This window comes from Cinclus cinclus, chromosome 9 (assembly GCF_963662255.1).
Source record: "Cinclus cinclus chromosome 9, bCinCin1.1, whole genome shotgun sequence".
Lineage (NCBI taxonomy): Eukaryota > Metazoa > Chordata > Aves > Passeriformes > Cinclidae > Cinclus > Cinclus cinclus.
This window is the reverse complement of record NC_085054.1, coordinates 5,471,876-5,486,804: the sequence shown is the minus strand read 5'-3', so window position 1 is coordinate 5,486,804 and position 14,929 is coordinate 5,471,876. Positions and strand designations below refer to the sequence as shown.

Here is a 14,929-nt window from a genome sequence, read left to right as displayed (position 1 = left end):
CAGCTGGCCCTGATGAAAAAGTAACTTTAGGCACTTAACAGACTGCCTAAAGAAATCATAAAGTAGAAGTTCCTTTTAGAAAACTGAAAAGGGCAAATAACATTTCAGAGAACTGAACAACTAGTGATGGTAGAAAGGAGAAAACCATGGAGTTGGAAATAAAATTGCATTTCCCTATGCATTTAAATTTAAAGGGTCGGTTATGTGATTTCCCCTTCCCCTGCCAAACATTTTAATGCCATTAAAGAAAAATGAGGACTATGTGATTACTGTGATATGTATGTTTGGGTTTTTTTAAAGTTTTTAAGAACTAGTAATGTTTATACTTTAGCAAAACAAAAATAACTAGAAAATAAGTGTTAGAGGAGGTAAATTAAGGTTCATCCTTAATTTTTTGCTAAGTAAATAAAAACTAGGTGTTGGCCTTCAAGTGATAAATTGCTCTGTTCATCTCTTTTAGCTTAAAATATGAAAAGAAAAAGGCGGCATAATAAGAATTTGAATTCTAGGCAGTTATTTTCACAGATGAAAGATTCGAGGCTTCTTCTCATCTATCCAAGATGATTTTTCCAGTTTTTCTTCATGCTGTGAGCATCAGCAGTCATTCAGTAAATGCAAGAGTAGCAGATTATGTATTCTGGAAAGAGTAGTGATGACTTGTACAGCTACAGGTTAAGGTGTTTGCCTTTGATTTGCAATTCTGTGTCTGGCTGTCTGCACCAAAATATGGTCTTGTTTACCATTTCTCTCCACATACAGAAATGCTTTGTAATGTAGATTTATTTACAAAAGCTGGTATAAAGTTTTCTTATTGCATAATCAGGCTTTTGCAATTTGTTCCTCACATTTTCATGTGTGTGTCCACGGTGCTGTGTGCGTATGTGCATACAGAAGTAGCACTACATTTAATTTTTCTTCAATCCAGTTATAATAGTCAAAGAGTAACAATGAATCAAGTACTTCCTCATTGCAGTGTATTAATAGTATGGACTCACTGAACAATTGCAGAATATGCATTAGCAGAAGGTGTTTGCAGTTTATTTTATTGTCTTTTGAAGTATGGCAGGTAATTGCGTTCTTGGGAAGAAATGAGTGTTTCTGACACTTTTTCCTGCTTGATGGAACTTACTGTCTGTAGTGACCTTTTACTTCAAAAACTTTCTATTCTATTTTCATTGCTGACTTACATGAGGTCTGAATGGCAGACTCACAATGATTTGTGGTGTTGACAGCTTTTCTAAGGTGTGCTCCCACTCTTCCTTTGTTATACAACATTTCCAGTATTGAATAGTGCATTTCTGATTTGCAGGATATTCTGTTGGAGCTGGACATTTTCTGACACCATCCAGTACAGAAGTAATTGGAGGGGCTCCCCAACAGGAGCAGATTGGTAAAGTAAGGGATTGTCTATAATATTGGTTTGAAGACTATAACCCCACAAAAACACCCCTGGTCTTCCCATTTAGATTAATATATTAAAGACAAGTATCAGCTATGACTTCTCATGGGGGAAAACATTGAAGAAGGAATTAGGATAGGCAGTCTGGGTAGCATTGATATGAACTATGATTAAAGAAGGGTGCAGGTAGGAAATAAGAGATAGCTGTACTTTGTGATATTGTGCATTGTTTTGTTGATTCTCTAGCACATGCTGTAGGGAAAGCACTGGGAAGTATTTCGAATTGCCATTTGCTGAATTCCACTTGTATTTTCTTTTCATTTTAGGCATATATTTTTAGCAATGAGAGGCAACTAAATATTCTGTTTGAACTAAGGGGTAAAAAGGTAAATATTTCATATTATTTTTCTGCACCTTATAACTTCTAGTGCATCTTCATCAAAATTCAAAAATAATAATGATTTCTTGTGTGCACACAGCTTGGTTCTTACTTCGGAGCTGCAGTTTGTGCTGTGGACCTGAATTCAGATGGCTTCTCAGACTTGCTAGTTGGTGCTCCAATGCAAAGTACTATCAGAGAAGAGGGAAGAGTTTATGTCTATATTAATTCACGTTCTGTAAGTATTTTCTCTTGAGAGCACAAAGGCAACACAGCCGTTCTGCTTTAACAGGCTAAGAGGAAGAGTTTTCCTCTCTTCTTATCCCGTATTTCCAGATTTGGAAAAAGCAGCAGTAGAGCTGGGGTGAGTACCCCAGTGCATAGCACACCCCCACAGGCTGCAGCGTTTGGCTGTAGCACAGTTACTCACTACACCACCACACAACACCAAGGGTGGAACTGAAGAGAGACTGGGATTGTTTCCTGGGAGCTGTAGGTGGTGACAGCCTGCCACTGCAGCCCTTTCCAAGCTCTCCCCCACTGTTGTGCTTCCCACTGAACTGCCATCTGAAGAACAACTTACTAAGCCCTTCAGAAACGAGCAAGGAATGAAATATTTGCATGCAGTTACTGGTACCAGTTAGCAAGAAGACTGGTACTCCTCAGCTTTGCAAATAACGTGTCTGGACAGATCATACATTAGAATGGGCTGCTTCTTACTCTTTCTGAGTTTTAGAAATGGAAGTGTAATCACTTTACTATTCTTACACTAAATACCATAAAATATATTTGAAAATGCTTGCTTCTACATCAAGGAGCTTGGTAGGGTTATATATTGGTATCCAAGGCAGTTTTTTTAACATTTTGAGTAATATTCCAGGTCACCTGGAAGGGGCTCTGTTAATGTGCAATTGACTGTGTTTTCCTTCAGGGAGCAAAGATGGTAGAACTGAACATAGAGCTCAGTGGGAGTGACTCATATGCAGCAAGGTTTGGAGAGTCCATAGCCAATCTAGGAGACATAGACAATGATGGTTTTGAAGGTAAGAATGCAAAGAAAACCTGTTGTGTTTAACTCTCTCTGATCAGTGGAATATCACGATAAATAGGAGGATTATGGAAGACTGAGAATTCTTTTGGTTTGGGACTTGGCTTTTCTGACTTGAAGTACAGCTGCTCCACAGTCATTGATTCCAAGGGACTAGGTTCTGTCTAATAAAGAGCATGAGCACAAAGTGATAACACGGTCTGTAGTTTTTGGTGCTGGACCTCAAGTGGAATCACTAATCCTGTGTTAAATATCTAGGACAAAGGTTGGGTTGCAATTTTGTAACAATCATAAACAAAAAATGAGTCAAAATCTGCTTCTGTCTCACTAGTAAGTAATAAATACATAGGAATATTGAAAACAAACTTCACGTTGGGAGACTGCTGTGGAAATACTGAAATAAAAAGTGGATGTAATATGAAGGCTGGCAGTAGGAAAAAAATTAAGAAAAAGGCTGGAAGCAAAATATGAAGAGAAATTGAGTAATATAAAGCATTTTTCTCTAGTAATTAAAAAGCAGAGCAGAGCCAACTTCTTCACTGATCTAAACCATCAGTATCAGTCCTGTAAAGATAATGGTGTATGTGTTGGTGTAGAATCTGACCTCAAGGACGTGTGTGTGATTTTAACAGGCACATCTTGACTGTCCCATTTTCATCTCACCAGTAGAGAGAGGTATAATGTGCTTTATGTGGTTTACTCACCACAGTATGGATTCAGTCAGAGAATTGCTCCATGAACAGTCAGAGGCTCTGCATTTCTTGTGATTTTGTTTCAGTGCAGCATAAAGTATTCCTGATAGTTCAGTTTTTGCTGATTTATAAATGCAAGTTCAGAGTTATTAATAGTGAGACATTCATGATGGTGTAAATAATCTCCCCATCCCTCCCTCCACTGTTTGGTTAACAACCTCTGGCTATTTGAACCATGGGAGTTTTTGGTCAGGGCTCTTGAGGGTGAATTGGTGAGTAGAATGAACATTTAGTTTGTTAGGAGTTGCCACACCCCTCTGGGATTAGGTCATCTAGGCATAAAACATATCCCTTTGTACCAGCCAGCTACTTTCATGTCCTTGTTAAATGCCTTTTCAAGTTTATTTTTAACTGTTACAGACAATTAGAAAAATAGAAGCATAGAAAAATAAATGGTTCATTTTGGGCACTGTAATAAAAGTACTTGTGTTTCAGTGACTTAATCCATGTGGGAAGAACAGGAAAATCAACAGTGTTCCACAAATACAAGTTCCCCCCCCCCCCCCCCTTTTTTTTAAAGATCATGATCATTTTGCTTTCTTTCATGGTAACCTTTTAACCTCTTAAGGGTCAAAATTAGTATTGCTAGAAATAGACTTCATCTTTAACAAAAGATGAAGTATTTGATTGCTGCTTTTCACACATAGTAATTAAGGTAGAATCAGATTACTGAGATGGTCTGTATTGTTTCTGTTTGCTGTATTGGTGTTCAGCACTGCCTTTGAATTGAGGCAAGTAAATCTGGTCTGGCATTGCATGCATCATGATTTGCATTTCTTCAACTGATCCGTGGTCATATTTCCTAGTCAACAGATCATTGCTAAATTGTTTTTCCACAGATGTGGCAATTGGGGCTCCACAAGAAGATAACCTAAAAGGGGCTATTTATATATACAATGGCAGGGAAGATGGAATAACACCATCGTTTTCACAGGTACTTGCTTTTTCAGTTCAAAATACCCAACCCAGAAAAACCCCAAGTTTAAGTCTGAGAGGGTTTTCCCTTCATTTAACTGTCTGACCATCTGAAGGTACATTAAAAGACTTCAGAAAATTTTTTATGTGGTCTGTGACTTCCAGTCATAATATAACATGTAAGAGAGAAAAAAATTGTTTTGGGGGGCTTTAGAAAAGGTTTATGGGATTTAAGTTCAGCAGCAGGATTGTTCTGCTAACATTTTCGTTGGAAATTGTAACTCAGAGATTAGCTTTCCAAGAATAATTTTCTCTTATACATTTTTCTCCTCAGAGAATACAAGGACAAGAAGTCAGTAATTCTTTAAGCATGTTTGGACAATCCATATCAAGTGGCATCGATGTAGATAACAATGGTTATCAAGGTAAATTAAACAATTTGGTTTGTTTTTAATTTTTAAAAGAATAGAAATTCATAGGGAACAGTCCTACCGTGCTACTTGTTAACTTGTAACAGAGGCAGAATCTGTCATTGAGATGACATGTCACATCTCATATTTTGGGAAGAAAAAAGAAGAGGTAAAGCTGAGGCCAGGCAGTCAGTTTTCACGGTCATCTAACTTTTATTTAAGGGCTGAGAACAATGTAATAGTGTGATCATAGTGCACAAGGAGAAATGTGATTTATATTTTTAAAGCAGACATCTCATCTACAAATGTCACAATGGGCTGGTTTGGGCACTGGAAGCATGTTTGTTGTCCAGACTAGTGTGCTAACCTAAATATATTGCTGGCCTTCCCAGAGTCTGGGTTTTGACAGGAGTCATGGGCTCCTTGACTCTCAGTCTGAGTGAGCAATACTTGAACCTCACTTAGGGCTCATGGCATTGAACCAAGACCATTGTGGAGTTCTTGTGGCCATGACAAAGTAGTGCTAGTTTGGTGTAAAGCAGTTTAGCTGCCAAGTATATATTAATTGCTTTATAAATATCATTGAAGCACTTTGACATTTTGCAAATAAGTCTTAGGTCAGGTCAGGTATGCCTGTCCTGCTCTTGGGGATGTAAAAGCACCAAGTTACCATGAGGTGCATATTGTACATTGTGGCTCTGTCCACAGAAATGTTATCCAGGTTAATTTGGAATGCTGGCCTAAAAGGTAAGTTAGAAATATCTGCTCTCAGGTCAGCTTTTGCTAATCTGGCAGTCACGTCCTCAGGCCCTTATGTAATTTAGTCATCTAACAATTCACTTTTGCTACTTCATTTGAGTGGTGTATATACTGGCTATCTTTCTTGCATGAATAGGTTTCAGTTAGTTTGGAATAAAGTAAATACTTTTCTCTCTCCCTCTGTCTTTGTATAATTTCATACGTATAATAGATATAAGCAAAACAGCTATATATATATATATATAAAACAATATGTATGTGCATGTATAGCAGTAGTGAATATCTGGGTGGAGAAGAAAAGTATCTCCTGTTTTAGCTGAGTTGTCCTTCAGTATCAACCACTTAAATGTGGAATAGAAATCAAATCATCATGGCTTCAATACCTGAAGTCCAAAAAATTGGCATGCAGCATTTATGGACAGTGGAAAAGTATTTGAGGAGCTGTCTTTGAATACTGGTATATCCCTTCTAATAAATAAAGGGCAAATGGTGTCTTAATGCTAACCAAAAGGTGAATATGATATAAAATGCTTGTACCGAAGAAGTAGATCCTGCTGACAATTTATGCTTTTTGTGCAGATGTAGCAGTTGGTGCATTTTTCTCTGATTCTGCTGTGGTGCTGAGGTGAGATTGCTACATTTCAATACTTTTGAAGACCATACCATTTAACTCTTTTTTAAATGGAATTTATTAAAACTCAGTAGTCTAATTCAACTTCATTATATTCTGACTGTCTTGAACTTCAGTCATTAGGCTCTAGAAAGCTATGCAAATGAAACATTTAAATAAACACATAGAAAAAATAAAAATATAATTCTGTAACTTTTTGAAGTGATAAATAATGTGCATACAACTATTTGAAACTATCTGAAAAATGCAGATAACTTTAAAATTATAGTTCTAAAATTAAAAAATAGGTTTTTCAGGAATGGTTAGTTTTTGCAGAGATTCTGTAAGCTATATCTAAACATTATTTGTGAACACTTACTGTTTTCTATTCTTAGAACAAAACCAGTGATAATTGTTGAAGCTTCTTTAAAGCACTCTAGTTCAATAAATCGAACTAAGTTAGACTGCATGGAAAATGAGCAGCCTGCCACCTGTATGAATTTGAAGATATGCTTTACCTATAGAGGACGAGAGGTACCTGGTTATATTGGTAAGCTAGTGTAAGAATAACCCACTTTTTGAATCTTTTGAAACTCATATTCATTTTGAAAGATGAGCAGTCAGATTGGGTCACCCTTGCTGGACTTGTACGTGAGACTTCTTAACTTAAAAAAAGGACTAGGAGAAATTGCATATAACCTATTCCTTGGCAAAAATTTAGAAGTAATACATCTGTAATGTTCTGAAACTTGCTTGCAACTTGTTGTCATAGCAGTGAATGCTAACTTAAATAGAAAAAACTGTGAAGTTAAACAATGTTTGTCAGTGTTAGTTGCCTTAAGTGTTTGTTGTAATTTTCTGTCAGCCCTGTAACTAACTGAAGCGGGTTTTCTCTAAATAGATTTTGGTAGAAAATAGAAATACAACCTGATGAAGTATCCCTGATATAAAAGCACGTATCAGGGAGCAGCCATGAAGCAATCAATTTTCAGGGCACTAGAAGTTTCTATTAGGTATGAATTTATGTCAGAGTGTTTCTAAGTAGAGCTTTTTTACAATGGATGTTACAGAACATACTTAGAGAAGTGTCTCAGAAATTGTAATTTCTACCATAAATTCATTAAGATTGCAACACTTATAAGATTTTATGACCTTTATTTTCCCTGGGTTTAATTTTGTAGTATTGCTTTATAATCTGAGTGTTGACGTGAACAGAAAAGAGGATACACAAGCAAGATTTTATTTTTCCTCCAATGGAACATATGATACAATCTCAGGAAAAGTGAAGATTTACAGCAATATTACCTCCTGCAAAGATCATCCAGCATTTATGAGGGTAATGTAGTGTTCAGTATGTATTGTCTTGTAAATCCTTTGTTCTCCTTTGAAAAGCAGACCTGCTGCAAAAGGACCCATTCTGTGTACAATTGCATCACATCATTTTGGAAGTAAAATATTTGTATTCGGAACTTCCACAGTTATTATACTTTAATTCTGATGCTTTCTCAGCTTGCTCTGGGGAAGTCAGTGGGTCTGCCATCTCTTACATTGGTGAGAAGATGCATCATAATAATAATAACAATAATAATAATAACCTCTGTGATTAAGTTGAACCATGAACGTTCTTGAAATTTTTTCATCGTTTTTATGGATGACAGATCATGCATAGATTGAGGCTGGTTTGGAGCAACCATGAAGATATAACATTCATATTCTGCTGAACATTTCTGATGGAACTTTTTTATGTACTCCTTAATGCAAAACTCAAAACTTGTAATTTTTATGTTTTGTCGTTTGTAACAATTTCAAAGAGCACATGTATGGTCTTGCTCCTGTTTTAATTGTGAAAGAACCCATTCCTGATTCACAGGAAGTGAAATGAAGAAGATTGCTGGGAAAGTCTGTAGTTCAAGGTCTATAGTGTGGTGTGCTTTGTGAATTTGCTGCAAGGAGCCAAAGGCTAGCTGGGTGTGAAGAACAGCATTGCTTGGGCCTGCTTGTTTTTGTTTTTTTTTTCCTTCAAGGAATGCAGCACTCACCCATAATCTGAAGGTGGAAAGGGAGTAGGAGGAACACTCATGAGTGTTCCACAATGAATTTAGAGCTGAACAAGACTAAGAATGTGCCCTGTGCTGAAATAGCAGTCTCTCTGCTTACAAACATGAAGCCTGCACAGATAAGTCTCTCCTGGACCAGATTAGCAGTGAATGTGGTTACAGTTCTCCCTCTGTGATGGTGTAGAGACAGCTTTGCTGTAGAAAAATCTGCTGACAAATGCTTCAGAGGAGAAGCCACTGGGGCAGAAGTTCTGCCAGGGCAGTGGACACAGCAGGAGGCTGCTGGAGACCTGCAGGGTGCCAGCCAGGCAGGCTGGACCAACACCAGGAATAGATGGCACAGCTGCTGGCTTCTGATCCAACAGCCACCATCCTTTCAAACTGACCATGGTACTGACCAGAAGTAGGTTAGTAAGATCTGAACTGAAAAGTGGTCTCAGAGTGGCTTTTGCCCTGGAGTTAATGGACTGTTGTATTCATTCCTGATGTATCCCTCTGAAAGATGAATGAGGGACTTCTCTTGAAAGTGGACTAAAGCCTGTAATCAGGCCATTCAATTAACAAGAAAAAATTAATCACTTTTACTCTCTCAAACATCTTAGAAGCTTGTCTTCCAAAACAAAAATTTTGGAAGAACTTTGAAGTCCTAAATGACAACAAACAAACAATAAAAATCAGTGGACATGAAGGAACCATCTTTTATTAAACTCAATAAAAAGACCTCTCTCCTGTCAGGCTTTATCTATGGGGGAAGAGAGGGAGTATTTAGATGTAAGGAGAAATAAGGTCAATAAAATAATGGACTAGTTTGCCTAGCCTTTTCTTTAATATCCTCAAGGTAGCAATTCTGTGATCTTTTGAAACAAACATCCATCAAGGTGACTGATGCAGTTGATCCTGCACAAAGGCTGGAAAATAGATTTAGTTTTGTGCAGCTACAAAAAAAAACCTGCAGGGAAATATTCTTCCATGTATTTTTCTTCTTCTTTGGTTTCCCTCACCTGTTGTTTGTGACACTATTAGAAACCAGTTCATCATCATAAAGCTTCAGGGTAGAAAGGAAAGCTTATGTTACTTACTGGAAAATTGCCCAGATGCATCTCAGCTGATAGTTACACCCAAGTGAATGTTGCTTGCAGGAGCAGTGGCAAATTGCCACTTACTTTATAGGAGTTTTATAAACTAGCAGAGATGTGATTGGCAGCTGACCTTGTACAGATTGCTGTACCAGCATTAGCAGGTATTTGTGTAGGAGGAAAGAATTGATTTGCCTCATCACTTCCTATAGTCCATTATTAGTTGTTGGTTTGTTTTTGGGTTTTTTTTCTCCATAGATTTTAATTTTCATTCTTAATTAATAGCATTATAAGCATCTCCTTCCACCCACTGGGGTTTCTGTACTTGTTTGAAGCTCCTAAAGTTAAGTAAGTGTGAATATCTGTCAAGTACAGTCCTTGCAAGAGACAATATAAATTTTATGTATTTTGAGTAAAGGCTAATTAATGGCTAATTAGTATAATGGAAGTAATATAAAGCAGATGCAGAGAAGACCTTGTGGAAAATTGTTATGAATTGGATAATATGTGATTTGGCCAACACAAGCTTGCAGATAAGAATTAAAATAGTGGCCATGTGGAAGGACAGTCAGTGTCTGTCTATCCCCTACACTTCGGGAGTAATTTAATCAGGTTTGTTACTGTTGGTGCTTCAAGCTGTTCAGTTTTCACAAGTAGGTAGTTTGGGCTCTGATCTGAAAATTCCTACACAGGCAAGGCTTCACGTACAAAACGTTTATTGAGGAGTTCAATCTTTTTCATACAGAATGGGAAGTAAAGGGGCAGAAAAATAAAATGTAATCACAACTTGATTTAGTTGTACTGTGGGAGAACTCCTATTGATTTCATATGTGAAAGGGGTTTGTACCAGTTGGGTACAAATTGGGTACAAATACCCATTGGGTTTGTCTGGCCTCATTCCATTGGTTAACTTCTCCATTTTAGCCAACTCTGCCTATTTTTCTACTTGGGCAGTACAGCTTTTCCTGGGTGTGAGGCAGGATTACTGACAGGAGTAGGCTTGCTAGTCAGTGAGATTTCTCCTCACAGAAGAATCACCCATTCTGAAATGCCTGATGCTGTCATTGAACATATTATGATTTTATGCATTTCTGCTTGCCTCCTTCAGCAACAAAGGTGTCTGGAAAAGTGTATTAGCCACATGGAATTATTTTACATGTGAAAAATAAGTTTTGTTGTCTTAGTGAGTTCTAGGCGACCTTTTAACTTTAGAACATAAGCATACATATTTGTTTTATAGGATTAACTCATTAGGTTTCCAATTTTCATAGAAAGATGTAAGGGATATCTTGAGTCCTGTGCATGTTGAAGCAAGCTATCATCTGGGGCATCATATTCTGCAGAAAAGAAATGCTCAAGAATTTTCACCACTTCAACCTGTTCTTCAACGCAGAAAAGAAAAAGATGTTATAAAAAGCAAGGTTAGTGTATCAGTTCTTTTTTTTTCCAATGCAGTGAGTAAATATTCATGCTTTAATCTCCAGCTAAAAAAAGCTTCACTGATTCATAGCATGCAAAGGAAGGCATTTTCCACACCAACACCTAGGGATAGTGTCTTGATGTTAATTAATAAACCAGAATGCTAAAAAAATGCCTATTATTTTGCTAAAAAATCATTGCAAAACTTCTATAAAATCTGTATTATGATTTAAAAATAAAAAAGGTATGTGAAGAGAACTTGCCAGCATATATAGTATTATATCCCTCAGAACACATGTATGAAATTCACTCTTTGAAATAGCCATTCTTTTTCAGCTTCATAGTATGAGTCACTTTCCAATATAAAATTGTACTTCAAAATTATTTTGTGTTAAATACACAATACTGTGTTGGTATTAATCTTGAGATGTTGATGTTGCTGAAATATTAGTTCTGTAATTTTTTTTAAAGGTTTGAAAACCTACAGTACCTGTAAAGGCACTGCAGGTTTTCAAACACAAAGTCTGTGATGGGAAACAAAGAGTATGTTCTTTATCCTTTAGTAACTACGAAATTAACCATTTTTTCCCAAAAATCCCTACTTATTAAGTGTCTTTGACTTTAGTGAAACTCAGAATGCACTGAATTTTTAGCTTTTCACAATGGTAAGCTCCCCAGAAAAGTGGTCAGAGCACCAAGCCTGAGTTCCAGAAGTGTTTGGACAGTGCTCTCAGGCACAGGCTGTGACTTTTGGGGATGTCCTAGGAGCTGGACTCAGTGATCCTTGTGGGTTCCTTCCAGCTCAGCTTTCTCTGAGATACATTTGGCCATCAGAACTCCTGAGATACGTAAAAGCTTCTTTTAAATGGCATGCTTTGACTTCTCACTATCATTCAAAATCTTGTTTTAGAAACCTCAGTTCTAGAGAAAGAAGGAAAGAGACTGATGTTGACTACAGTGATATAAATGTGCTCTATAAAAAATTGATAACCAAGGCATGGACACCTGCAACTCATGGTGTCTCTGCTCTCATCAAACCTTACTAACAGTAGGATAACTAAGGGTTGTATAATTAAACTGTTGCAAAAATTAATGTGCTGTGTTGTAGGAGACACTGCACAGACATCAGGTCTGGATCCTCTAAAACGTTCTGCCCTCTTTATGTACTGCTGTAAAAATTGTCTGAACATACACCCACAGGTTTAACTGTGACACACTGAGTTTGGAATGGCTCCCCACTGTTACTCTGGATGCACGGAATGTGTTTGGAAAGTGGAAAATCATAGCCTGGTTGAATTGTATGTTAGCATTAAGAGCTATTAGACATTTCTTGATTTTAGTTACTAGGTGATGGGTTTCTTTCTCTGGAAATGCTGTTACTCACTATAGGAAGCATAAGACACTGAAGTGCCTTTTTTTTTTAATTTGGCTTTTACAGTTTATTTTTGCAAGATTTTGCTCCCAAGAAAATTGTTCAGCTGACTTGAGAGTTTCTGGAAAAGTTGTTTTTCCAAAGTAAGTATAATGTAGCTTTCATTTTTTTGGACAAGTTTTAGTAAGAATTTATTTAAATAGTCTTTTGTGTATAAATAACAGTAATTTGCAATTTCTCGGGACTCCCTGGGGAGGGGGGGGGGGGGGGGGGGAGAGGAGGAGGAAAAAAAAAGGAAATAATTAAAGCTGTACTTAATTGAAGACTATTTTTAAATCCTAAATCTTCCAGGAAATGTGACAGAAATCTATATGATTGAACAACTGTTATTGCACAATTAGAAGATTTTACAGCTAATAAAATACATCTTCACAAAAACATAAATTTATGTTCTACACCTCATATATAACTGGTGGGCTAAGATAACACTGCACAATGCATACTCAATATGCAGGCATCATACCTATTGTAAAACTGACAAGGTGTTGGTTATTTCTGCTGCTCTTTCTGGACATACTGTACTTGCAGTGTATGAAGTCTCAATCAGCAGTATAAACCTGAAGATGTAATGCCCTTAAATACAAGGGCCACTTAAGTGTTTTAAGTTGTATTTTATCATCAAAACCTTTTTTTCTTTATTGACTATTAGATTTCAAAGTAAGAAATAGAGGTGAGCAACAAGAGGAATTGTACCTGTTGTTGAACCTCAGCTATTTAGATATTTTACATGTAACTTGGATTTTCTTGTTATTCTTGTTATTATGTCATTCATCGCTTTTAAAGTTGATTCTACTTAAATCAAAACGCTAGGTTGAGCAACCTAAAGCAGCAGCAAAAGATGCTGACAGTCACGTAATGCACATGAATCACACCTGTGTGATCCTGAGCACAAACTTTGTCATCTTCCTACGTGTAGGTGTAGGCTGGTTATTTTATTTAAACACTCATAAACTTTTCAGAAACACTGGTTGTGCAGCATTTTCGTTCGTGCCATTAGAAATGCAGCTTTGTGAGTGCTTCCAAGCTCTAAGAAAGGAAAACAAATTACAACATACCTGCTTGACATCAGGTGCCAGTAGCAGATCTGCAGTGTAAATAAATAGTCTAAATATCTTGATAAAGTGTGAAGTATCACCTTAGATTACCTTGTGCCCCTAGAATCTCGATTAAAAACTAGTTAGCTGTGAAGCGATAATTTATTTTGTCTAGACAAGAATGCATTCATTATCCTTGAAGAGCAAAGCAAACACCTTTGCTTTTAAAAGAACAAAATCAAAGAGGAATGGCAATGTAATGCCTTATTTACTGAGTCTTCATGTATGCACTGTTGTGTTTTGTTTAAATTGCTTAGGTATTGGCCTGCTCTGTAAATTTCTAGTCTGCATCATGCATTTTTTTAATGGAGAATGAAATATGATTACCAGGGAAAAGCTCTAGTTCAGCTTTGCTGTAGACCCAGATGTGCACCTGGTGCTTTTGTGTACTTGTGTGTTAAGCTGGGAGGCATCTTTGTGACAGCATATTGTTAATGAGCTTGGCTTTAACCTGGGTAAGAGGAGTGAGTGCTGGGTATGTAAGTACTAAAACAACATTCAAATTTAACCTAAACTTGACAAGCCACCAAAATGTTAACATTGTGTTTTTCTTTAATTTGCTTTTGTCTTGGAACCTATCTGCTTATGCAATGCTTTTGCCTTCTGTTGCTTTTAGAAGTGCCAGCTCCTTTCCCAAAGGTGTTCAGTGACTAATGCTTTGGTTTCAAGCCAGAATATTTGATAAATGTCTATTTCTAGGCACCCTTTCTACAAGTCTTAATTAAACTTTAATGTCAAGCTGAATTTTACTTTTAGCCCCCGATAGGGTGTCTGTACTTGTAACATGATTATAAAACATGATTATAAAAGATCATAAGAGAGGCATGTTCACTATGCCCCTCTTCATATTAACTCAGTCCCAGATCTTGAGTGCAAAGAGTGAATGTTGAAATAATGTCTGCAAATACTGTAGCATGATAGATTGCTATTCTGGCCTGTAAAGAAAAGGACTAGTTTTGTAAAGGCCAGAAGCACAGCTGGACTGATGCATGACAATTTCCTTGCTCTCTCATTAACCACTTCAGGCTCTAAGGGGTGACCATCATATAACTGATCTTGTACCTTAGTTACAGAATAACATACTCTATTATATAGAATATTACATACACTTATAGTAGAACTGTAATTTAGTTACAGAGTTGAGTAAAACCTTTCCTTACATCTCAAGCTAAGTTTTGTCAGAACCAACTGGAATTACCCAAAAGAGCAGCTTTGCCTACAGGCTGTTTCTAGAATCACTTTCCATTTACATTATGTTAATTATTTTTATAGGCTTCATAATAAGAAAACATACCTTGGTGTTGGAAGTGTGAAGACTTTATTTTTGAACATTTCTCTGCTTAATGTTGGAGATGATGCATATGAAACTGTCCTCCACATTCAGATCCCTAAAGGTCTTTATTACATTCGAGTTTTAGAATTGGTAAGGAAAAAAAAAATCTCTCGAACAGTAATTATTTCTTTTTCACACAGGCGTTTTTCAAATTATGTTTATGATTTGTTGAGTTTCATTAGACACTGAACCTACGTCCCTTCATCAAAAGCTGCCCAAACATCTATTTTTAAGTTCTTAGACTTC

At 36.8% G+C, this 14,929-nt stretch overlaps 1 protein-coding gene across 1 annotated transcript in view; it reads left to right on the top strand.

Moving 5' to 3' along the window:
• The window catches only part of ITGA4 (integrin subunit alpha 4), a 32,787-nt gene that overhangs the window by 10,746 nt on the left and 7,112 nt on the right, over positions 1–14,929 (top strand). Inside the window, exons 7-18 of the mRNA XM_062498399.1 lie at positions 1,310–1,395; positions 1,726–1,785; positions 1,879–2,016; positions 2,710–2,821; positions 4,418–4,512; positions 4,828–4,918; positions 6,242–6,287; positions 6,668–6,822; positions 7,454–7,608; positions 10,677–10,826; positions 12,263–12,339; positions 14,623–14,773. Coding sequence (XP_062354383.1) covers positions 1,310–1,395; positions 1,726–1,785; positions 1,879–2,016; positions 2,710–2,821; positions 4,418–4,512; positions 4,828–4,918; positions 6,242–6,287; positions 6,668–6,822; positions 7,454–7,608; positions 10,677–10,826; positions 12,263–12,339; positions 14,623–14,773 — 1,316 coding nt within the window. The remainder of the gene's footprint in view (positions 1–1,309; positions 1,396–1,725; positions 1,786–1,878; positions 2,017–2,709; positions 2,822–4,417; positions 4,513–4,827; positions 4,919–6,241; positions 6,288–6,667; positions 6,823–7,453; positions 7,609–10,676; positions 10,827–12,262; positions 12,340–14,622; positions 14,774–14,929) is intronic.